This window comes from Sesamum indicum, linkage group LG14 (assembly GCF_000512975.1).
Source record: "Sesamum indicum cultivar Zhongzhi No. 13 linkage group LG14, S_indicum_v1.0, whole genome shotgun sequence".
In the NCBI taxonomy this organism is placed as follows: Eukaryota; Viridiplantae; Streptophyta; class Magnoliopsida; order Lamiales; family Pedaliaceae; genus Sesamum; species Sesamum indicum.
The window spans coordinates 3,203,784-3,229,557 of NC_026158.1; the positions used below are offsets into that span (position 1 = coordinate 3,203,784).

At 33.5% G+C, this 25,774-nt stretch overlaps 3 protein-coding genes across 3 annotated transcripts in view; 2 read left to right on the forward strand and 1 right to left on the reverse strand.

The window, feature by feature from the left end:
- On the forward strand, window positions 10,418-14,294 carry LOC105176863 (probable amino acid permease 7). The gene is made up of 7 exons (XM_011099797.2): window positions 10,418-10,727; window positions 11,014-11,250; window positions 11,717-11,810; window positions 12,443-12,657; window positions 12,886-13,019; window positions 13,137-13,364; window positions 13,702-14,294. Exons 1-7 carry the CDS (start codon window positions 10,631-10,633, stop codon window positions 14,101-14,103), a joined length of 1,407 nt encoding a protein of 468 aa, XP_011098099.1. The 5' UTR covers window positions 10,418-10,630; the 3' UTR covers window positions 14,104-14,294.
- On the forward strand, window positions 18,546-20,494 carry LOC105176864 (polyphenol oxidase I, chloroplastic-like). The gene has a single exon (XM_011099798.2). The coding sequence runs from the start codon at window positions 18,578-18,580 to the stop codon at window positions 20,357-20,359; it is 1,782 nt and encodes a 593-aa protein (XP_011098100.1). The 5' UTR covers window positions 18,546-18,577; the 3' UTR covers window positions 20,360-20,494.
- The window catches only part of LOC105176865 (chlorophyll a-b binding protein 8, chloroplastic), a 2,509-nt gene continuing 638 nt past the window's right edge, over window positions 23,904-25,774 (reverse strand). The window contains exons 3-4 of the mRNA XM_011099800.2: window positions 24,836-24,897; window positions 23,904-24,650 (exon numbers count right to left, since the gene is read on the reverse strand). Of these exons, the coding sequence (XP_011098102.2) occupies window positions 24,035-24,650; window positions 24,836-24,897 (678 nt within the window). The 3' untranslated portion in view covers window positions 23,904-24,034. The remainder of the gene's footprint in view (window positions 24,651-24,835; window positions 24,898-25,774) is intronic.

The window sequence follows — 25,774 nt, forward strand, 5'->3', positions numbered from 1 at the left end:
CGAGAAGTCTGAAATTCTTGCTTCAGTGCAAAGACACAACAAAATGAAGGCTATGATCAGAATATAGATGGCAACATGCTTGCAAAGACTCCTCATCTTTGACTGTATCGTTTAGCTTTTCTGCTGAACTTTTAGCATGGTAAACGCCACTTTATAATGAGTGATTGATCTGATCTCGGCCTCAGGATCCGCAGATTTGATCTGAACCAGCTGATACTGAAAGTCAAGGTCAAGAGAGCAGACAACATCAACAAGTCAAATTCTAGGGGAGGTGGGGAGATATGTTCTGTTAGGTCACAACCCCAAGTGTGAGGTAATCATCTTTTACCAGTTCAATCTGAATTGATGTTTAGAAGAGACTGAATAATTGTTCCTTAAACATAATTAAATATATGGAATCTGCACAAGTGATTGAAACAAGATCAAATGCAATATTTACTTTGACATTTTTTATTCATTTTTTAAGGTGCACAATGGGACGAGTCATTATAGAACTAACACGAAGTAGTCCAAAAAAAGGACTGGCAAATTTAGTATTCATGACCGGTCCCGACCTCTAAATGGGCCCCCAATTAATTGTATTATTTAAAACTCAGGCTCGAGCAACGGATCGAGACCGATTGAGGCCCAGTTGGGTAGTACTTGGGCCTATTTTATTTTAATTTTTTCTGCTTTGGGCTGAGCCCAAACAACAATATATCGTGTGGCTTCTGTCCAAACAAAAGATGGGGCTGGTCTGGGCCCAATTCTCCATTGCAACTAACGATCACAAATATTGAGCAAACTTTTTGCGTTTTTCCTATTCTTTTAGAGCCTAAGTATTGAGTCAAAATCATTGTTATCTTGCCTTTTTTATTTTATTATATTGGCTATAAATTTAGAGATAATTTTGTATCATTTTCATCAAAATCACTCTCTTTTCTCTCAATTCTCTGAACTTGTGATTGTAAGTTCTAATACTTCAAGTCGATCTCGGCAATTGACTTTGAAGATCTCGTCAAATATTGGGTAACATTATTCCGTAATCTTATAATTATTTGATTGTTTTATTTATTATATTATTTGATTTTTTATTAATAAAACAAGATCGTACAGTACAACAGTGCTCAACTGGTGATTTTTCCCTCGACAGACCAAGGGATACGCCATAATCTATATAACGGACATGAACTAACAAAACGAGATAAATGAACACTGATAATCCTCTGTCTAATATCTTCCACAATGATGGTGGCTATGATGCTCGGTGGTCGTTCCTCGTATGCTCAAAGAATCTCAAATTTCGTTCCCTCCAAATATGGTAAATGTAAGCAGCAAGGAGTGCACGATAAGCCAAGTTAATGATATGTTTTCCTCTCCATTTCCTTGCAGCCCACTCAATATCCCGTGGCCACTCTCTATTAGGCCATTCAAACTGAACAAGCCGCCGAATCGCTATCAGACATCTTCTGACAAAATAGATGAGTATGTGTACTATGTTATTTGTTATTATTTAAGCACTTAGTTCTGTAAATTAACACAACAACCTCTAGGAGTCGTAATCTTCCACTAGTAGAAATACAACCAGTAAAATTTGGTATAGTTTTTAATATTAATACCGGAACAAGAACCTGCGATGTCTTACATTTGTAAAGAGAAGTTTTAGACATGCAAAAAATAATTGTATCGAAACTTTAACTAGACGCGTTACTTTGTATTTTTCTTATTGGGATAATGTCGATGGACCTCTGGCTCCTTCACAATACATTTGCGAAGAATCCCAAGTAATCCTTCTAACAATTTTATGGGTGTTCATATTGCGGATGCTGTTCTTGATTGTTAATTCGTAATGATTCTTTTGACAATGCAACAAATAATTCAAAAGTTATTTGATATCTAAACCAATATTTAAAATCGTGTTTGGTGAAAAATTATTTCATATTAGTTGTACTTGTCATAATTCATATATATATTACATCTTTGTATAAAGGTTGATTTAGATGCTACAGCCCCTACTGTAGAAAGAATTATAAATTGTCTATCAAACATTATGTTCTCATCCGGAACAGCTAAAAAAAAAATAGGAGATAGGTACATATTAGCAAAAATGACTTTTTTGTAGTACTATATATATATATCTGACTAGGTGAAATTCCACATCTATAATGCTAAAAGAAACATATCCACAATTATACAATAATTGCATAAATTTTTAAAAAATTAGAAAACTATGAAAATATTGAAAATTAGCAGAAAATTGTTAAATTTGTAAGAAAAAATTTAAATACTTTTAAAATTATAAAAAATTATTACAATTTATAATAATTGCAGAAAATTATTAAAATTACCAAAAATTTTAAAAAATTACTAGAAATACTTATAAAACTTACACAAAATTTTTAAACATCTCATAAAATTAAGAAAAATTTCGGAAAAGTTTTGAAAAATGGGGGAGTAAAATACGAAGAAAAAGGTAGGATCACAAAACTAGGGAAGAAAAAGAAAAAAAAAATCGATTACTTACCTCTACTGGTGACTGCGGTTGACAGCGGCGGGCGATAGCCGTCGGCACGGCGAGGCGAGGGGTGGGGGGTTAGAGGAAGAGAGTGAGGGAGAGTGAGGGAGAAGGAAAAGAAAAAATCTGTTAAGTGTTGCATATATATTAATTTTTGGAACGGGCTTTTTTTAAAAGATCGTTCCTAAAAACAAAAACGATGTCGTTTAATCCAAAAACGACATCGTTTTGGAGCATTTTTAACATAATCGTTCCTATTTTTAAAAAAAAATCGTTCCTAATTATGTGCCAAAATTATTTTCCCAAAAAAATAAAAAATATAGAAAAAATCGTCACAGACATGTTAATGATAAAAAAAAAATAGACCATAAATTAATTAAGGCCATTGAAAACGTATAATGCTTTGAATTAAATTGATACATGTTCAAAAGATCAAGTACATTTGTATATATAAGATTGTTAGTCTTACATAAATGTAAGTAGGATCTTATACTGTTGTATTGATCGCCTAATCAGACAGTTAAAATTTCAATCAGACCGTCGAATATTATTGAATCGACAAAATACTGTAATTCGATGAAGTTTTAGACTTTTTTGTTATACAGATACTAAGATATCGTATCTGATACACAACCAATAAGGTTAAAAACAATGCAACTGTTCATTAGACCATGTGATTTTAGACTAGACCGCTAGATATGTTCACATATGGAAAGTATTGTTATGCGTTTAAGTTTGGATTTAATCAGGTTCCCGTATGTTGAGATATCATAATCCAGAAGTGAAAGAGGAATCTGTGGACACATTTAGGAACGATTTTGGAACTCATTTAGGAACAGTTTTTGTTAATCATTTTAGAAACATATATTTATGCATTTAGGCACAGTTTTATATAAATTCATTTTAGGAACGGTCAAATATTAAAAAATTATTCCTAAGTTTGATTTTGCCTCCACTTTTCATTTGGTGCGAAATTAATTTTTTTTAAACTGATTTTGGAACAATTAGAATAAATTGACTGTTCCTAAATTTTGATTTTTCCTCCTTTTTTATTTAGGATATTGCAATCTATTTAGGTACGATTTTTTTTAAAGTCCGTTCAAAGTTGGAACGACATTTGGAATGGTTTGTTGGTTTTTGGACCTTTCCTAAACAGAAAAATATTATTTTTTTGTTTTAAAAGATAATTTTATTTGTGTGAGAATATTATTTGCAAATTGTCCTCAAAATTCGCTCCAAAAATCGTTCCAATTTATAGCGGGTTTTGGAATGATTTTTGAAATACATTACTTTTTAAGTAAAACTCATAATTTGAAACAATTTTTGGCATAATTGATTAAGTGTGTACTAAAACCATTTCAAATTGTACTTTATTTTGGAGTACATTTTCTAACTGTCGTCTTTTGGACATCCTTTGTCATACATATAGAAACGGTCATTGCAATACCATCCCTAATTCTAATAATGTGTTCTAAACAGAGTTCCAAACATTAACTGTTACTATTTTGGAATGGTCTTTGGAACGGATCTCGTAACTGTTAGTTTGGAACACATGTTGGAATGATTTGACTGTTCCAAAATTACAATCCAAAAAAATGTGGATCATGACGTCATCTATCAATATCCGTTCCTCATATATTCCAAAGCCCGTTCCAATATGGAACTGATTTTGGAACGGTTTCCTTACCCGTTTGAAACCCCGCGTTTTTCTGTAGTGCTGAATAAGTGGCATAGTTGACGGGAAAAAGTGATGTCTACTCATAAAAAGAAAAAAACAAAATTGCAACTTTGGTCTCAAAAGAATGGATTATTTCAACTTTGATCCCACACTTTAATGAATTATATTTTTTGGGTACAAATTCAATTAAAAATTGCATCATTAGTCTAAAAACGTGGTAAATTTGGTCCTCTTTGGCAGTCCGCATCGTAAACCAACAGCACAACCTACGTGATATTCACTGCCGTTAGCCGGTGAGTTTTGAAAGGAAAAATCGTCATTTGACCTTTACGTGCATATAGTAGAAAGAAAAGCCAATTGGGTGGATTTGGAGAGAATTTTGGGAGGCGTAATTTGGACTTAAAAACTTCCGTTTTTTTTTTTTTATTACTATTAGGACTGTTGTTTGGCTTTTAATTTACTTTATGCGTGTGAGGCTCATGTAATAATTTTCTCTCCCAAAAATCACTAGCAAACAACCGCATGAAATTACGTGGGTTGTGAGCTAATGATGGATTGAATAAATTACTAGATTTGATATATTTTTGGACCAACAATACAATTTTTAATGAAATTTATAATTAAAATTTCATAAGACGCGGCACCAAAATTAAAATGACTCAATCTTATATTGCAATTTTGCAGTCGAAATTATGGTCAACCATTAGCATTTCACAACAATTAGTGGGAAGGACCATATATATATGTATGAAATATATGGACCTATTCTTTGAGACTACAATTTTCAATCTTGCCATTAGAAATACAGCGTTTTCAGAAAGCCGAGGTGTAATTTGGAGGGTAGTCCGTGTAACTGAGCCAAACTGCGAAATTTCATGTAAAATGCCGGTGAGTTCCCTGGAAATATTCCAAGCTGACTAAGAGGTTGGAAAACCACAAACAAAAAACAAATATAGACGTATTTCCGTTTGATACAAGCAAATTCAACATGAAAGTGACTCCAAAACACAATATTATATTAACATTACATAAGAATTAAACTCTCTCTCTCTCTCTCTCTCTCTCTCTCTCTATATATATATATATATATATATATATAAGCAGGTTTTTGTTGGAGGATAAGCCTCTAAAAATATCCTTTTGGCTAAAAGCCTCTGAAAATATCCTTTTGGCTGGATCAAAATGGTTAGACTCTTAGCTTCTGCAAATGGTGGGAATGTGGCAAGTGAAGCAGCTGCTCTTCTCTTCCAGGGTTCAGGGCTGCTGTACATTCTTGGCATGATTGCTTCTTCCATTTCAATCATGTCCATGCTTATCATTGCTTGTGCTGATCACCCCAGCTCCGGCACGCACAGGAAGAGAAGGGGTCGCACTGGTGGTGGCGGAGGCGGAGGCTGCGGTGGTGGTGGCGGCTGCGGGGGCGGCGGCGGCGGCGGCGGCTGTGGTGGTGGGGGAGGGGGAGGTTGACCTGGTTCAAGTCGTATTTTGTCTGTCAGGATTGGTAAATGGAGCATCCCTTTTGTGTTTTTTTCTAGTATATATGTCATATATGTCCAAGTTCAACATTATGTTTGTATAATTAATTTACGTATAACTGTCTTAATTGTTTTGTTCAATTTCTGTCCGTATTTTGTAATTCTGATGTTTTCTATTTAAGGAACTTCCACTTGTTATCTACTTTATTATGCAGCCAATTAATTTGCATTTTTTGTCCGTTCATATTCTTTCTTACTTAATGGGATTTGTTATGTTATTAAATAAAATTATGCAAGACTAATTTCGTTCAGTATTAAAAAAGAGAATTGGCCATATATGAAATATTAAATGAAAACATTAAAATTGCACAAATTAATATGTATTAAATAACAAGACTTTTTATTGATCACTGTGATTTTTCTTATTATTTTAATAGTACTAATAATTATCGTGCAAATTAAAAATTGTTTATAAATCATAATTAAAAACAAAAAGAATTATATATATATATATATATATAACCATGGACAATTATTGATATTTATGGTGACTTAACAAATATAATAATTGATGGAAAATGTTGATGACGCAAAGTCATCATCCAATAATGTTCTGACAACCAATTAGGCATTCCATAGTTGAAGTGATGTACTATTTGGTTGAAATGATGTGTGTTATTTGATGAAAAGTCATATTTTTTTACAAACATATCTTTTCAAATTTGGACATCTTTATTCAACAACAAATTTTTCAACTTCTATAAATAGGATCCTCTTTTTCATTTCATTAATTCAATTAAGAAAAAACATTCTAGTACTGTAACATTTGTTTCCTTGTGAGAAAGCTTCAAAATATTCATTTTCGTTTGTTCTTTCTCAAAATTTATAGTGCTAATACTCTTAAAATTGTATCTTAAGAAAAAAATTACCGTCACCATCAGGATCGGTACGAGATGAAATTATCTTAAAAATAAAAATTTCAACTTTTATCTCGACTCCCTATAGAGAAAATTGCAATTTACATCTCATAACTTAGCTCACTTGCGGTTTCGATCCCAATATTTTACACTCAGCATATTTAGTCCTAGAAATAAAAAAAATTACAATTTATGTTCCATCACCAAATTTCGTTAAATTGTTAACGGAAGGAGTACGTGTCATGCAGGTGATGTGCTCCTTCGCTAGCAATTTAATGAAAATGGATAATGGGACGTAATGTTTTGGACTTGTGGGACTAAATCCCACGAGTCGTACAATAATGGGACCAAAATTACAGATGAACTAAGTATGAGACCTAAATTGTAATTTTTCATACAGATGGCAAATGAAAAATGGGAAATGGGGGTGTGGCCTTGTATAAAAGATATTTACATGACTTATGTCCAGTGGACCCAATTTCAAATTGGGTCACATTCAAATAATGTAAATGTCCGTCTAATTCATACTAAAATATTTCTTCCGTATCTCTTTTTCTCACTCTAAATAAAATTATAGTTTCCAAAAAATAATTATTTTTTGTGTGTGTATATTTTTATATCGCAATTTTTGGACATAGTTGTAATGAATTAGTTGTGTTTAGCCCATAAAAAAGTTACAAAGTTTAGCTAAAATAAGATGTCAGTTGATTCAGCCCATAAAAAGAATAAATTACAATCACATCTCTTGAACTTTGTTACTTATAAATGTGTCTCATTAATTAAAAAAGTTATAAATATTACTCTAATTTTAATATTCATCTAACAACGAGCTTATTCAGTCAGCCTCAATCATATTTCTATCCGTTGATTAGAGCAGCTGTTCATATGATCTAATATGTTGATTAAAGGAAAGAAACATTTAAGAGATAAGGGAAAGCAAATGACAAATTGCGAAAAACTTGCAATTTACATCCCATAACTTACCTATTTGCAATTTTGGTCCGATTATTTTATGACTCAGCGGATTTACTCCTATGAGTCCAAAGAAATTGCAATTTACGTCCCATTACCCATTCCGTTAAGTTGCTAACAATTTAACATAAATTGGTAATTGGATGTAAATTATAATTTTTTTTACTTATGAAACTAAATTTGCTAAGTCATAAAACAATAAGACTAAAATTACAAATGAGCTAAGTTATGAAATATAAATTGCAATTTTTCGGCCTAATATACCATTACCAATATATCTTTACTTTTAACAACAAATTTTATATACATATTACATGTGAGGACCGCATTCACCGCAACATATAATACTCAGTATCATTTATTATATTAAAATATTAAGATTTGTTCAAACCAAAATCAATAATTCTAAATCAAATGTATGTCTTAGTCAAAACCTATTATTAATCGCAAGAAACATTTATTAATTAATTCCATTTTTCTATCTGACTTTAAATTTTTAATTTAGAAATAATTATGCCATCTATGAAATCAATACTTCAAATATTTAAAAATTTATTGAGTAATAAATCAACACCCATAAAAATAGCACAATTGTCCAAGAATCTATCTTCCCAAGTTTCCAAGAATCCAACCACCTACCTCCCAAACCCCAACAAATGTGTTAGATGATCTTTCGTTACAAGAAAATAATTTAATAGCAAAATAATAATCAGCGGTCTCGTTACTAATTAACATTATTTAAAATAAAAACTTTACTTGCAAATAAATTTAGCAATGAAAATCGAATTTATGAATTTAATAATAAATTATTTACAATATATATTAAATAATATAAATCAGCAACGAAAATTTACTTATTAATTTTAAAATTAAAATCTTTTATAGCTATTGGGCATTTTTGTTGTTGTGTTCTACATAGACTAGCTAACATATTACCCTTGCAATGCTTTTAGATTGAAGAATTTGCGTCCCAAATTCATAGTACGAATTTTAGTATGTTTGTGAATAATTTCAAATTATAATAAATGTACTTTGATTTTTTATTAATTATCTTAAGTTATGTTTTAACCATATTACTCTACATTTTAAACTTACATAGTATTAGAATCATTTATAATATTCCTTTAAAAAGTGATAACTATTTTATATGGTTCTTTTTTTCCCTTGTGAATTCTAACTCTACATTTTTTATATGTTAATAAACATACTTTGCATGGCTATTTATTACAAAAACCAAAAAAGAAATGTTGGAATTCATGACAAATTAATGTTCTTTAAAAAAGTAAAATAATTTTATACTTTTTCATATATAATTAACAATAAAAGCAATAATAATTATAATTGGTACTTATATAATTTAAGTGGACGTAGAAAAAGTTGAAAGATATTTTGCTAAGAAAAATGAAGAAAGGTCAAATTTGAGAAAAGTGGGATATATACACATCAAGAATTATAATGTCCGAATACTCTAAAAAGTTACCTTGTGCAGTGTTTAATATTATATCCGTATGTTCGGAAATTTATAATAAAAAAAGAAAAAAATGACTATTTTAGGGATATTTTTTGAATCATGTATTTTGATTAACTCCGTAAATATAGGACACGCTTATTTTATATTTGAGTTTAATGTAATTTATTCCCCTATGATATTACATATCAGCAAATTATTCTTTTACGAAGAAAAACAATAATTATATATTTGATTTATAAAAAATTAAAAATATATATAATAAAAAATATACTATATATTGTTATATTATAATCGTATCATGTTCTAATTTTTTAAAATTTTTCGTGTCTCGTGTTCATGCATTATAGATCGAGAACTTGGGCAAGTGGGATGAAGACTCAATAAGGAACGACTTCACCCAATGCCAGCTCAGTTGACAAGATACAATAATTATTTTAACTTAAAAAAAGTTCATGGCTGTCACTATTTTGTACCCTTTGGGCCATCATCTAGTAACTTTTGTATTATAAAAGGGTGGTTGCAAGAGTGTTGTAATTATTTAAAATAAATGTTTATTAATTTATTATCGAAAGTAAATTTAAAAAAATATTTTTGGTTTACATTTTTTTATGTTAAATTTTTAGTTAATTAATTTAAAATTAAAAGTTATAAGCAACTTTTTATTCTTTTATATAATTTATTAATAAAATTATAAATATTGCGTTGTTTAAACAATTCATATTTTAGCTTTCATCATTTTTGGAGTTTTGTTTTTAGACACTTGAATTTTTTTTATTATCGGTTAACTTAGAACTCTCTTATAATTTATTAGGTACGTTATATGTTGTCATTTGAATCAAACTTGTTTGTTTGTTTTACCATCTAATTTTTTTTTTTATTAATTTACCATTTTAATTTTATAAAATTTGTAGCTTTGGTCGAATTTTTTTTGTTAGAAAAACATTATATATATTGCACATAAGATACTTAAAGGCAATATATTAAAAATTTCTTATGTGCAGTGCATATGATGTCTTTTCAAGCAAAAAAATCAATCTGAAAATAATTATATATAGAAAAATTTTACAAAGTTGAGATGATAAATTAATATAAAAAATTTATATAATAAATGCAAAACCAACCATGTGACAAAATGTAATTTACCCTAATTTATTTTGGGAAATGAGTAAAAATCTTTTGTGAAAAATAAAATAGTAAATTATCTCTGGATTTTGAAAAATAAAGCAAATTAATCCCTATTTGTTTCATTTTTTAAAAGACATGAGTAATTTGTTAATTTTTTTTTAGGAAAGAGTATTTGCTCATTTAATATAATGCAGGCTAAATTGCATTTAACACAATTTATTTTGGACGAAAATGCAAAGTTATTGCAAAGAGCACAGAAGTCTTGTACGAAGGAAACTAAACACTGCCACAGGCCTTCAAAGATGCAGTTGTGTCATTTGCCAGCCAAATTATCATAAATAAAATTTATATTGTAGCCAAGAATGATCAATACGGCTCTTATTTTGAAGTCAGCAGTCTGTTTGGCAGCTTAAACTATTAGAAAAGAAGATTTCAGGGGAAGTTGAGACAGTACAGTGGAGCTTTCTTGCTGCAGCCAATAGCCGCGAGATAAGCAGCATGGTTGAGGTGGAGGAGAAAGATGAACACTCCTATCCTTTGCTCACAGATGTTGCGTCTTCATCCACAGATTCTCATGCTTCTCTCAAAAGAACTGGTCAGTTTTAGTCCTGTTTTTTCTTACCTTTCTGATTGTAGCTCCTTTTCCATTATCTTTGCATTTCTTGGATTAGTTTCTGTGAAAATTTTCGATCTTGGCATAATTGGTGAACTCTTGATACTCCTTTAGTGTATAGTGTATGTGGTGATAATGGGCTTGAATGTTTGATGAGTTTTTTGTTTGTTTTTTATGTTCTTGGTGAAGAAACTGATGTTATTTTATAGAAAAAGATTTAAATTTAGGGGTTGTGTTCTTTTCTGATTTTTGTGTTTGGAATGTGAAGGGACTGTCTGGACAGCAATTGCCCACATAATAACTGGAGTTATAGGGTCAGGGGTGCTGTCACTAGCGTGGAGTGTGGCTCAGCTGGGGTGGATTGCTGGTCCTCTGTGTATGGTGGTTTTTGGGCTAATAACTATTGTATCTTCAAACCTTCTTTGTGATTGTTACAGATATCCTCATCCTGAAGTGGGCCACATCAGAAATAGGTCCTATGCCGAAGCCGTGAGTTCTTATCTAGGTAATGAATGATATATCTATATATCGGTCCCAGTTATAATCTTTAGGTTGATCGGCACGATATGCCCGTGTGCATCGAAAGCATAGAGAAAAGCGGATAAGAATTGTGATAGGATTCGTCACTTTGAAATTCGATGTAGGACAACGTATGATCAACTAAGTTATAGTAGTTTAGAGCTTTGGAGTTTGGTAGTTGATCCAGGCATGTTTATGATTTTGGTTGATTTATCTCGCTTTTCTTTTCTACTGGAGAACGTTGAAGAACTCTTTATGGTATTAGTTCTCTCCTATCCTTTGGCTAATGAGCAACAACGATCAATGGTGAGGAACTCGTGCTCATAGCAAGTTGTTTTAGGGGTACTCGAATATGAAATGACCAGGTTGTAATTTGTGCTTTTGGGTGAATAAAGTATTTTCAAGAACTCTTAGAAAGTGTGCTATAACAGCTATAAAATGTTCTTTGTCAGGGAAGAAGAGTATGTGGGTGGCTGGAATATTTCTTCAAGAAAGCTATTACGGATATGGGATTGCTTATACTATAACATCGGCCATCAGTATGAGGTATCCCATTATGTTTCCTATGCCTGATTTTTTTCATATGATTTGAGAAGATTCCAAGCCCCTATCATGCTATGACTGGATCTTGAAACGTGCAATTTGATCTTCAGTTGCAAAAGAAGTATATCAACAACTTTTCCGCACTGTTGTCATGCTCAAACAATAGGAGAACTGTGACAGTATTCATTATCCTTATCTTTAAAAAAAGCTACCAAGTTACTACGTCGACAATAGTGAGGGCTCAAATGGTGAGCTTTGGTGCATTTTCTAATTCTTTGAATAGTAGTTGTCAGTAAAACTTGCAATGGATTTCTTGTACAGAAATCAAACCTTTGTTAGAAATTGCAGAGTAGTTCTCTGTAGACGTCCATTTATTGATTCGTAAGAGAAGGATTGATAACGTATCTGTAAGTTTCTCAGAAAACTACGTGCTCTGTCTTTAGTGTTGCAGATTTTGAAGGTTACTCAACTGTTATTTCTCATTTTTAAAATAACAATTTTGAAACAAAAGTTCTGAATGTTATGTACAAATCCTCCTGCGTGTTCATGGTTTTGCTGAGTTATGTGGTACTCGATTTCTTCTCAACATCGTGTTTGCCAAATGTGTAATTTATCTTCGTCTGTTGTTGGTGTAGGGCAATTCTGAAATCAAATTGCTACCACAAGGAAGGGCATGATGCTCCCTGTGAATATGGAGACAATTTGTTCATATTGCTGTTCGGTGCCGTTCAGGTAGTATTCTCTCAGATACCCGACTTCCACAACATGGAGTGGCTCTCCATATTTGCTGCTATTATGTCCTTCGGCTATACCTTCATTGGGCTGGCTCTTGGTTTCGCAAAAGTAGTAGGTATTGTTTTGTCGTTTTTAATGGCTATGGATTTCATTTTCTCTAATAGGCACAACTATGCATGGTTCATGGTAGCAGAAGAAATTCAATTCACAACTGAGTAGTTTCTGGTTGACAAAACTGAACAGAATGAATAAGTTCTGTAATTCAAATTCGGGCACATCAAATGATATCTTAATAAGTCCAGTTTGCATTTCTGACCATGTAGATAACTGTTGGCCAATGCAGGAGATGGACAGATCAGGGGCGACTTTGGTGGAGTCCCTACAACTACTGTCGCTCAAAAAGTATGGCTCTCGTCACAAGCAATCGGAGACATTGCTTTTGCTTTCACGTACAACATCATTCTTTTGGACATTGAGGTTAGAAATAGTTGTTGCTATCCCCTTGATTCGCCTATGATACTATCTTTTGTCTTATAGTTACAAACTCAGTACCTCAGTACCTAAATAGTTAAAAACCAAACTTGTAAATGTAAGGATACTCTCAAAGCACCTCCTCCAGAAAACAAGACAATGAAGAAGGCATCAACTATAGCTATACTTATTACCAGCTTCTTCTTTCTCTGCTGTGGATGCTTCGGATATGCTGCTTTTGGCAATGAAGCACCAGGAAATCTGTTGACAGGCTTCGGATTTTACGAACCATACTGGCTCGTTGACATCGCTAACGCATGTATTGTTCTTCACCTTGTCGGCGGGTACCAGGTTAGCTCCCATGTTGACGCAAAACTAGTTGACGTTCTTATAGAAATTATGAGATTTTGGAATGACTTGGGTAAAATACACAACATAACCCTGTAAAAATACTAATAGGCAAAAGAATCCATTGAGGGGGTAAAAAGGAACAACTCGACGCTCAGGACGTATTGAGATTCCTTTTTAAAAATTCATAGGTTGCGTTGCCTTTCTACTTATGTTTCTGGTTCAGAGGGATTTTGAACCTAGTTGTGTTTTCACAGGGGGTAAACTGCAATTAACCCAAAATGAGTTTATATCTAGCCTTTTCATCTTTTTGAATGGTAACATTGTTGTACGCTTGTAGATATACAGTCAACCATTGTTTGCAGTAGCTGAAAGGTACATAGCGAAGAAGCATCCTAATAGCAGATTTGTGAACGACGAGTACATAGTTAAGCTCCCACTGCTGCCGCATTTCAAGTTGAACCATCTTCGGCTATGCTTTAGAACTGTATATGTTGCATCTACAACTGGACTTGCAATAGTTTTCCCCTATTTCAACCAAGTTCTAGGAGTTCTTGGGGCCTTGAATTTTTGGCCGTTGGCGATATATTTCCCGGTGGAGATGTATCTTGCACAGAACAAGATAAGAGCTTGGACAGCTCAATGGATAGTTCTTCAAGCATTCAGAGTTTTCTGCTTGTTATGCACAATTTTAGCTTTCATTGGGTCGCTGGAAGGACTTATAAGCAGCAAATTAAGCTAGGAATTGGCAGTATGAACTGATAAATCTGTGCTTTGCATTGATATTCTTTTCGCAGTTTATGAAGCGGAAGGAAATCATAGTCTGGTTCAGCTTAAATATCAACTCCAATCTTCTGTAATATGAGATGTAGTTACTATAACTAGCTTATCACACGAATGGATAGTTATGATATGGATGGAGGAATTTCTCAATTTTATAGTATTGTTTACAAATCTACTTAGGATGAACCCATTCTTCCAGACTATAACAACAATTGAGTAATTACACTTTCTACTTAGGATGAACCCATTTTTCCGTAATTCTAACGTTGATGCCATTAATCAAATCTAATAAAACCAGCCATATCAGTTCAAAACACCGATTCAAATGAACAGAACATATCACATCTTCCAGACATTTCCATCAATGATTTCTTGAGGAAATTGATAAACATGAGCATAGCACGTTGTAAATGCATATGTGAATTTTCTCTCTTTCCTGCGGAAACTAAATTAAAACGAATTGGAATATATTTCACAAATATGACAAAAAAGGGCCGACTTTCCTTACCAATGCAATAATAAATAGAGACCTCCACACGCTGAATATTACACATATCACCAAATCCATGTCATCTTCCTTCTCTCATTCAAGAATACATCATGTTCCAGGGCACAATTTCCAGCCACGAGCCCTTGTACGCGTGACTACAATGGCAAGAGCATCCGATGCCCCAAGACTAAACACCCTACAGTTCCCTCTGAAACTTGAAAAACCCGTCAGCGTTTTAGTCCCCAGGCCCAAGAAATCCAGGTCCCAAGAAGAAAAGGATAAAGAAGTAGAACTGCTATCCATCCAGGGCATAGAGTCGGACGCACGAGAATTTGTGAAATTCAACATTTTATTGGACGAGGAAGATGAGGATGACCGCGATAACTTGGCCCAGGCTGCGTATGCCGGCACCTTTTCCCTATTACCCCGTCGAGGCAACACTCCGACGAAGATAAGGGCAGAGACCAGCCTGGAATTGAACAAGCTGCTGGAAGAGCTGGGCGTTGAAGATGATGAGGAAATATTGGTCACTTTGGTACCAGTAGCTGGGAATATTACCATTGGAAGTATCAAGATCATATATGTTCCTTCATAAGAATGTGTTGTCAAGTACTCTTTTGAGTAGAAAATGTTCAGTAATAGCTGCTGGTATTTTGGTGAGAGAAAAGAAAGGAATTTCTATTTTCTGTAATGGGTTAATTATTTCCACCTTATTATCATATAAGAAAATTAAATTTTACTCCAAATAACACATGTGTGTCCTTTTTTTTTTTTCCATATTAAAATTTGAAATCTGTTAATTACTGGACAGTCTCATGGTTCAAATTGCATCCACGATAATATTGGTATGTATTGTTTTACATCAAGGTCCAATATTGTTTTACATCAAGGGACGGTGTATCAAAATATTATTGTGCCATACGAAACAAAAATATTTATTGAAACTTAAAAAATTGAAAACAAAAATATTATAAAAAATTAAGGACCACAAATATTACTACATAATTTTACAAACCAAAAATCTTTAAATTTGTAATCGATAAAATTAATCATAGAAGCGCATAAGAAATTAATACATTAAAATAAAATATAAACACATAAATTAGTATTAAATAATTGGTTATGGCAGCACCCCCTTCATAATTGCATTTTTTCTTAGAAATATTCATATAACCCAATAATTTAAATTATATGTCACTCAAATATATTACGTAAACATCACAAAATGGCATACGTCATCAAGATATGGTATTTATTCCCTAACCATAGCATTTATGAACATAAGAAAAGGAGAAAAGTATAGTTTCAGATATTACAAAACTTAAATTATAAATCTACTGAAAGTCTAATATATATATGCAATTATATAGCAAGCGCCCTCAACTCAAGATATCACTCTTGACCCACCTAATAATAGTAATGATCCACTTATGATGCAATTTTGACTAATCAGTGTGACTTATTATCTGAAAAATATATAGCAAAAATAAATTTTCTATTCAAAAGTATATATAGCTAATTATTTTATATACATATATTCACACATACAGATAGACAGTAAAATCAATTTCATGCAATGACACAAGCCCACAAATTTTCAACATACAACCACCACAAAATCATGAAATAACTAATATCACAATCGTACACCTGTCTAGGGTAAATTACATTTTTGGTCCATAAGTGGACCTGTTTCCAACTTTGGTCCCACACTCAGGCCAATTCACACATTGAGTCTCATATGTAGTTTTTTTTTTTAATTAGAGGACCATTAAGGAATTTTCGTCCAATTGATAAAGGCTTGTTACTTGTTAAATGTGGAGGAAAAATCAACAACTTAATGGGAAAAACCAGTATACCATTTGCTTTCTATTTAAGTCATATTTTTTCATTTCTCTCTTACATTGAGTAGGAAAAATGTCACAAAATATGGCTTCTAATAGAGAAGTTTTTTGTCATTGTGGAAGACTTGCGATTTTGAAAACCTCATGGACCGACGACAACCCAAGTAGAAGGTTTTTTGGGTGTACGAAAACCACACCTGCTTCTTTTTTTTTTGTACACCCAATATGATATAGTGAACAAGTAAATAAAAATAATTCTTATATACTTTCATATAAGAGAAAGTACTTCACTATATAATATGTTATATTCTTTAATTCTCTACACAATTTATTTTAAAAATTAATTCATAAATGACTTAAAGAAAAATATTTAAAAAATTAATTCATGTTGAATTCATACTTGATTTTGCTTATTATATGTATTTTGAAATACTTAATAAAATTTATAAATTGTGGTTCTACTTTTCCTATCATCAAATGTTATTTGCTTTATTTTAGAATATTGACTCATGCATATCAAATTATGATTTTTGTAGCTTATCAATTTTAAGCGTAATTAACTTAAAAAATCATAAGGTAACAGCACAAAAAATCAAATAATATTCTAATTAAACTCGGTACTCGGATAAAATTTTCATAATTTCTAATGAATAAATGAAATACGCACTTCTATTAGAATTTTGTTAAAGTAGATTTTGCTTCATTATTATATTAATTAATATTCTAACTTATCTAATATAGGATTTACAAATTATATTAATGCACTTCAAGTTAAAAACTTAATTAATTAATTTGAATTGAATTATATGGTTGCCTCCTTACACAACAAATTAATAAGTTGAGTCTTCTTCCCCTTTACTCTTACTTTTTTTTTTAACTTTTTAAATGACAATTTTATAATATTAAATTTTATATTAATCTTTTAGTAAAAATTTTGAATTTATATATTCATAAGAAATGTTTCATTTGACTCAACTATAAAAATAGTTATTTTTGGGTTGTTGAAATTCGTAGCTTGCTATTTTTTGTGACTTAACCATGGCAAATATTTTTGCTGTGATGGATAAATTAAGTTTTATATCGATTTTATTTAATTATGATTAATAATAATCATTTACCATAATTTTCAGTCCATAGCTATTAAAATATTGATAAAGTGAATTTTCTTCTAATTTATTGTTGCTGGATTTTAATGAAATTCGTCAAATTTGTGCTCGCAATTAATTATTTTATTATAATGAACATATGATGCAGATTAAGAAATCTTGACGACCTAAGTTAATTGATCAGATCAAAGTCATGAAATCTCATTTAAGTTCAACCTGACCCTATAATCGTGAAGAAACTGAACTCCGGCTGTTGATTCAAACTTTCACTGATAGCACCTTCGAGTGGAGATCAATTATTAGGGATTTTTTTTTATTTAAATCAAATTTGATCGAATTAAATCAATTATATACATTTATCATGCATTATAAAAAATATAACATAACCATGGTTAAAATTAAGTTAATAGCCGTAGTAAAAAAAGTCATTGACCACAGTCACGCAATGGTTGTTGGCGTGGTTTTTACCAGTGTGGCTAATAATATATAATAGTTAAAAGTTATGACAAAAATAGTTTTCATGGTGATTAAGTTAAGTTTTTGCATCGAGTTTTATTTAACCGTGGTTATTACTAATTATTTACCATAGTTTCAACCCATGGTCAAGAAAATCATAGCCGATAGCAATTTTTTTTCCAGTGATGTTATTGGCCAATTTTCTTAAATTATACACAAATCACATGAAAAGTACATATATTACATTTATTATATATAATTGAATCCAATCCAAATTAATTAACTTTCCGCAATATTAGACGCTCCGCTGCATACCTTCTCTGAAGAAGAGGCAAAACACGTGCATGGCGCACTATGAATGCATGTATGATTTTTCACACATTTCTGTGGTAATAAAACTTGTAAACGAAATAAGATGATAAAATGACGAAAAGCAAGTGGGCCTGAATTTTCAAAGGAATGCAGTATAAATAGAGGAGTTTCATGCATGCTTCTACTCATCATACACTAAATTAACATACAAATATATAGCCATTAATGATGTCATCTCTTCTTTGTTCATGGGCAGCCACGTCCATCCCTCTTCTTTCCATCCCAAGCTCCTCTTCCTCCTACTCTTCTTCTCTAGTTCTCTACCCTAAGCCAAAGGCACGTAATGGTAGTACCAAGGCCACAAGGCCGTTTTGCAATGCCAGAAGAAATGACGACCAAAACAAGAATTCCACCCAAGAAAATAAGTTGGACAGGAGGAATATGCTAATAGGATTGGGGGGTTTGTATAGTGCGGCAAATCTTGGTTCTAATACACTTGAATCATCGGCTGCTCCGATACCACCCCCTGACCTTAACACTTGTCGTCCTAACTTAGGACCGCCGGTGCCGTATAGCTGTTGCCCTCCTGTTAATACCACAATTGTCGACTTCAGGCCCCCAAATAATCCTCCCATGCGCACTAGGCCTGCGGCTCATTTGGCCAATGCTGATTATATGGCGAGATACAACCGGGCAGTGCAGCTCATGAGGAATCTTCCTGCAACCGACCCACGCAACTTTATGCAACAATCGTATGTGCATTGCGCTTACTGCAATGGTGCCTATTTCTATCCAGCCGCGCAAGGGCTGAATGGAGGGCAGATTCAGGTTCATGGTAACTGGCTATTTTTCCCGTTCCACAGGTGGTACTTGTACTTCCACGAGAGAATCTTGGGGAATTTAATCGGCGATCCAAATTTTGCTTTACCATATTGGAACTGGGATAGTCCTGATGGTATGAACACTCCTCGTATGTATACGGATAGTAGAACCTACCCTGCCTTATTCAACGAAAGGCGTAACCAGCAGATTTACACTAGACCTGTCAATTTGGCCACTGGAGGTAGCAGCAATATGACTCCCCAACAGATAGCTAATAACAATTGCACCGTAATGAATAATGAGATGATTCGTACTGCCACCACCCTTGAGACGTTCATGGGGAGTCCGTATCGTCGAGGAAATGCTGTACCAAATGCACCTGGAACATCCGAGCGTGGTTCACACAATGCCGTACACAGATGGTGTGGAGACCCGAGGCAGCCAGCGGGAGAGGACTTGGGCAACTTCTACTCCGCAGGTCGAGACCCCATCTTCTATGGTCACCACGCCAACGTCGACCGAATGTGGACAATATGGCGACAGGGAAGAGCCAACAACCAGCGAGATTTCACGGATACAGACTATTTGAATACCCAGTTTTTGTTTTATGATGAAAACAGCCGGCTTGTGCGTGTTCGGGTTGCTGACTGCTTGGACAATGCGAGACTGGGATATCAGTACCAAACTAATGGGGTCTCTGTTCCATGGACTAACTGCCCCCCTTCTGCCAGTGTACGCGGGACCAGAGCAGCAAGAATAGTGGACGCCCCGAAACTGGAAACCCTCGAATTCCCTCTGAAACTCGACAAGGTTGTCAAAGTTCGGGTCCCCAGGCCCAGGAAATTGAGGACGCCGGAAGAGAAGGAGAACGAGGTAGAATTACTGTTGATCGAAGACATAGAGGTGGATATAGGTGAATTTGCAAAGTTTAACGTTTTCGTGGATGAGGAAGAGGACGATTTTGATGACTTGAACAAGGCTGAGTATCTGGGAACCTTTTCCCATGTGCCCCATAAACATGACACTCCGATGAAGATCAAGGCGCAGGAAAGGTTGGAATTGCAGGCGCCGCTGGAGGACTTGGATGTTGAAGGTGATGAGGAAATATTGATCACTTTGGTACCTATAGCGGGGGATATCACTATTGGTGGTATCAAGATCACCTATGCTCCTTCCTCCTCATAAGAATGCATGTTGTGATGATCAAGTCTTGGCCTATGAACTATATGATGCTCAGTAATTGAGTATTATCAAAAAGTACATGAAAATAATTATTATTGAATAAGTACTTTATAAAAAAAAAATCTGGGTTTTCATATATATAATTGTCTCTTTTCATGTGTCATTATTCTGGCTTATATAATATTATTATAATTTCCGCTCTATATATCAATGATAAGGGAAAAGAAAATAAAGGCTTAGATATTAAAATTAATACATTTCTTTTAGATATATGCTACCAACATGGGGAAATTATAATTTTTTAAAATTCGCAAATTGAGGGCAATTTCAACCAATCTTGTAGGGAAGTCGCATGTATTGTGCATCTACACGTTAATTTGTGGATTTTCGATCAATTTATATACGCATTAGTTTTTATTATGGTTGATTTTAATATGACCAAAATTGTCACCCTTTTTTTTTTTTGATAAAGACTGCAATTTCTTTTAATATAATTTGATGTCAACAGTAGAGTTGTAAAATTTAACAAAAAATAAAAACTATCGAATTTATGTTCTTAACCACATGATGAAATAAGAGCGGTGACATTGCAATCAACCTAAACAAAAATTCACATCAGACAGCAAAAGACATTGGAATAAAAACAAGTATCATAATAGAAACAACTACACAATTAACCAAAGCAACTAAACAGCTAAAATTCAGAAAGTTAAAACTGCTTCGACTGCTCGTGCTTCAATGAAATGTGTAAGCAGAATCCTACATTCATCCGCCACAAAAGACTCTTTCTGTACCTGTTCCATGATCAAATCATTGGTGTTTGCTTCTTTCTTTTTAAGTTTAGAGCTTACTTCCACTGCCAGGAAAAAGGCCCTTTAGTGATGGATTCTGTGACCGCGTTTCAGAAGGCTAGTCGTCCCTTTTTAAATTTCGACAGATGTATGAATGAATTCTGGACAAAGAAATGTTGTTGCTCTGATTCCTCGACTGGATGTGTCAGTGGCCTAGGGTGGGGATGGGGGTGGGCCTGTGGCTGTCGGCTGCAGGTTGGGGAACAAAAGTGGGAGCCCCATCTTATTGCACATCATTCTCAGTACCTACTTGATTTGATCAAGTTGTGTTGAGACGTGAGAGTCTATCTTCGGCGGCGCAGCAGTGAATGTTAATGCTCTGATATCTAGATCGACTGGCGGGTAGCACTGATGTATATGCTTCGGATCCTATGCCAAAGACTCGGTCTTGCTTCCTCCCACCACAACCTCAGCATAAAGCTGGCCCTTTTCTAGGGGTGTGACATTGACAGTGGATAAGATACCCTCGCCGGGCATCAACGGCAAGGCAAGCTCCTCGAGCAAGTTTTAATAAGCCTCTTGACAATAAATAAAATACAATGTGTTAGTAAATAAATAATTTTTTTGTTTTTAAGAAAAAAAGAATGTACAACTTACCACCTTCTCGTGAGTGGATGGCCCACACCAGGTCCCATCTGCTTTCTTTTTGTAGCAGCTGAGACGGCTAATTAAGTTGAGAGTACTCATGCAAAGATATTTTAAGATATTGTTATAAATTTGTAAATAGTTATTATTCGAATTAAACTTATAATAAATTAAATGTACTTACTAGTTCTTTTGTGCTCGCCAACTGAAAAGGACTCCTACGATAGCCGATATTCGCCACGCCAGGATTGACCAATCGGTTGACCTTGTTCTCGGTCAACTTCTACTTGAATTTGTTTGTGCCCCAATATGCCTAGAGGGCAGCTCAAACGTCGTCTATGAAATATTTGGACTGCCTATTTGTTGTTCAGGCTTTGTTGATTCTTTTACAAAGTCATTTGGATGCAAAGCAAGCTGTGGGAGTAGCCTTTCGTTGGTGGATCCAGGCAGTAACACAAGATTTCTACACTTACGACACAGACATCTAATTTTTTCGCGATTAATATATGCATACTGATCCTTTTCCTAATTTACGTAACCTCAAATATCATCCTCAAACTCCTGTCTAACTCCTAAATTTGTTGGCAGGTGCTTATCATACATTGACCTCCTTAATTGTCTTAATACATTTACCTCATTATATAAAAAGTATAAATATAAATATATTAATTAAAAGCACCTAAACAATTATACATATATACTTAACTTTAAAGAATTAGTATATAATATCCAAAAAAAGAAAAACATCAAAATTTAACATCACAATTAAAATGAGTACATTATTTAATATTTGGATAATAACCCACATCCTACACTTATTTTTCAGAACAAAATGATAAATCGCATTCTAGACCTGGTGAACCCATAAAAGAAATATATATATATATATATATATATATATATATATGATAGGCCCACTCGCAAGGATCAGGCAGTTGAGCCCAAATCAAGAAGAGAAATTCGCAAGGCCATATTCAGCCCATTCAAATTGAGTTCACAAACTGGTGTTATCAGATTTTATTTTATGCTTGATGGACAGCAATTAAGATAGCAAGAAACAAACTTCTTCTAGTAACATCTTAAGCTTGGGATGAAGGGCACGTGTAGATAAATGCGATAAAATGGGAAGACAAGTTAGAGGAAAAACTTGAATTCATAGATTAATTTCTAATTAGTTTTTGATGGGATTTAGAGATGACATCTAAATTATAATATAGCTGTTGAAATACAACCGTTAAAAAAATTTTCGATCGATTTTGAAACAATATTTGAGAGGACATCATTTAGCATAAAAATTTTGGACGGAGGACAGAGGATGTCCGCCCAAAACACCCCTGCAATTTGAGGTTTGGCGACAGCATTTTCGATGCATGGCCATCAGAAATTTGATCCTTGGATGATCATTGGGAATAAAATTTATTTCATCCACAATTTTCGACTGAACGCTATCAAGGTACAAAATGCATCACAATAATTAACAAAACAAAATCACCAACCAAATTTCAGACAGATAGGAACGAACAATTTTTTATGTCCCATTTTTCGAAGGAGTTTGGGACAACATCTATTTTTCCAGTGGATATGGCAAGCTCCTCGTCTGTTGATTGAAATTAATCAAAAACTAACAACATTCATTACAAATCTTCTGACTTATTAGGAAAATTGAGACAAAAATTTGCTTTTACAACAATATTATGAAAGAATTGTCGGTCCACTTACATGGTGCGCAATAAAAGAATCTTACCAAGGAGCAACAATATTAAAGTAAATACAAAGATAAAAAAGAAAAAATCACATTTTTTGTCTTATAACTAAGACTCATTTTTAATTTAATTCTATTTATTCTGATATTTTTATATTACATCAAATAAGTTAGATAGTTTTTTGATTTTTAGTTCTCGCGTGACTTTTTCATCCAAAAATCAACAAAAAATCACGGGATCACTAGTCCAACACGTGTTTGAACTAACGGCCATATGGCTTCTCCATTAATTAACTATTGGATAAAAAAGTCACGTGAGGAATGAAAACAAGAAATTTTCTAACTTAATAGGATGTAATGTAACAAAATTGTAATAAATAGAAATAAACTGAAAAAAAATTCTAATATATGGAACCAAAAATATAGTTTTTCCGATAAAAAATCATCTTTCCTTACGTATTCTTACTAATGACATGCTAAATAGTTCTCTACACGTAATGGAGTTACGAACAGTACTTAGCAGCATACATGAGTACAAGTTTAGTGGAATTTGAGGCTGGTCAATACATTGTTGTTCACGGGGTCAGCCAAATGGTCGAGCAGGTTTTGGTAAGGGCCGACGCCGGTGACTAGACCCTGTACAAAGTACCCCAAGATTGCCAACATAGCCAGTCTTCCATTCTTCACCTCCTTCAGCTTCAAATCCTTCATCGACTTCTCATCTTTCCCGAAGCCAAGCGGGTTGAAAAAAGGGCCACCAGGGTAGGCAGGATCGCCTGACCCTCCCAATCCCTTTTCCAACCCCAAGAAGTATTGCTTGCCCATGGAGCCTGGCTTGGCCCAGTCCTGGAATCTCCTGTGCTCGGCGAAGCCCATAAGTGCCATCTCCAGAACGAATAGGGTGTAAGAATCTGCCCAGTAGTCGTATGTTCCAGCCGGGGGAATGACTCCAGTCTTGAACCATGGGAGAGCTGTTTCGGCAGGGATCAGGCCTGCTTTACCCAAGATTTCTGGTGCTATGGCTCCTGCTGCCCCTAACATAGCGAAACGCCCGTTGATGATTTCACCGTAGGCTAGCCATTTCGGCTCAATGAATCCCCCGGTGCCTTCAGGGTCCGAAAGCCCCAACGGGTCGAATCCGTAGTCACCAGGGAGGCTGAGAAAGTGAGATTTGGTTAAGGCGATTTGCTGAAAGGTTTATGTAACCTCAGATACATTGATCAGTTTGAGTCTCGTAAGATGGCAAGATTACATGAATTTTTGTCTTGGCCCTGATCACATTAGTAGCAGCCTAGAAACTACAGATTTTGGCTATCAAACTTGTAGGAAAGAAGCAATTACCTGCCATCCAAGTAGGAAAGGCTCTGCTTGGATGCAAACCAAAGGGGCCTGTTAGCTCCTTGCTGGAAACATATAGCCAAAAGTATATAGAAGTATTAAGCCTCAGTCCTTAGTCGTAGGATATGTTGTATTAAAAATAAACAGAGAAAGGAATGTGAAATCACAACAATTATACTATGACACTGCAAGAAATACATAGTTGATTACTATAATTAAAAGAAAAAAATTGTAGCAAATCATGTCAACGTCCGCAATGATCATTGGTCATTATTTCTGCAAGTGAACCCAAAAAATTAGCCGTAATTAAAACCATAGGCAAATGTTTTGATCATAGCTAAAAGCTATAACAAATATTGATTAACTGTGTTAAAAATTTAAGTTTCTGCATTGATTTTATTTGATGAATGATTAATATTCTTTATTTACTATTGTTTTAAATTGTGGTGAAATATAATACTAGTAAAAGAATTACCAATCATTAATTTATGATTTGATTATTACTAAAAAGGTTTAATATTACATGACTATGGAGTCCAAATATTAATAAAAATCCAATTAATTCACTAGGAGTCCCTTTTAGTTTTTCCTCATTATTATTTAATTACTCAAAATGTAACTAAAAAAAATTATATTCTGTACATATCGTTGTACATTTACTTTGTAATTTTTTAAACAAATCAAATTATGATATTTTTTGTGTACTGAATAAAAAATATTTGAAATTTACTTTCCTTTTCATCATAACAAATAATTTGAAAAAAAATTATTATGTTTTCCCATGCCATAGCATTTTCACTTCCCCTCCTTTCATTAAACCAAACCAACCTTTAATTTCTTGTCATTAATCTAAATATATTGATTTAAGATGAAATCCCATAAAATTGTCCAAATATTACTGAGTACAAAGATAGATAAAATGAAAGAAGAAGAAAGAAAATT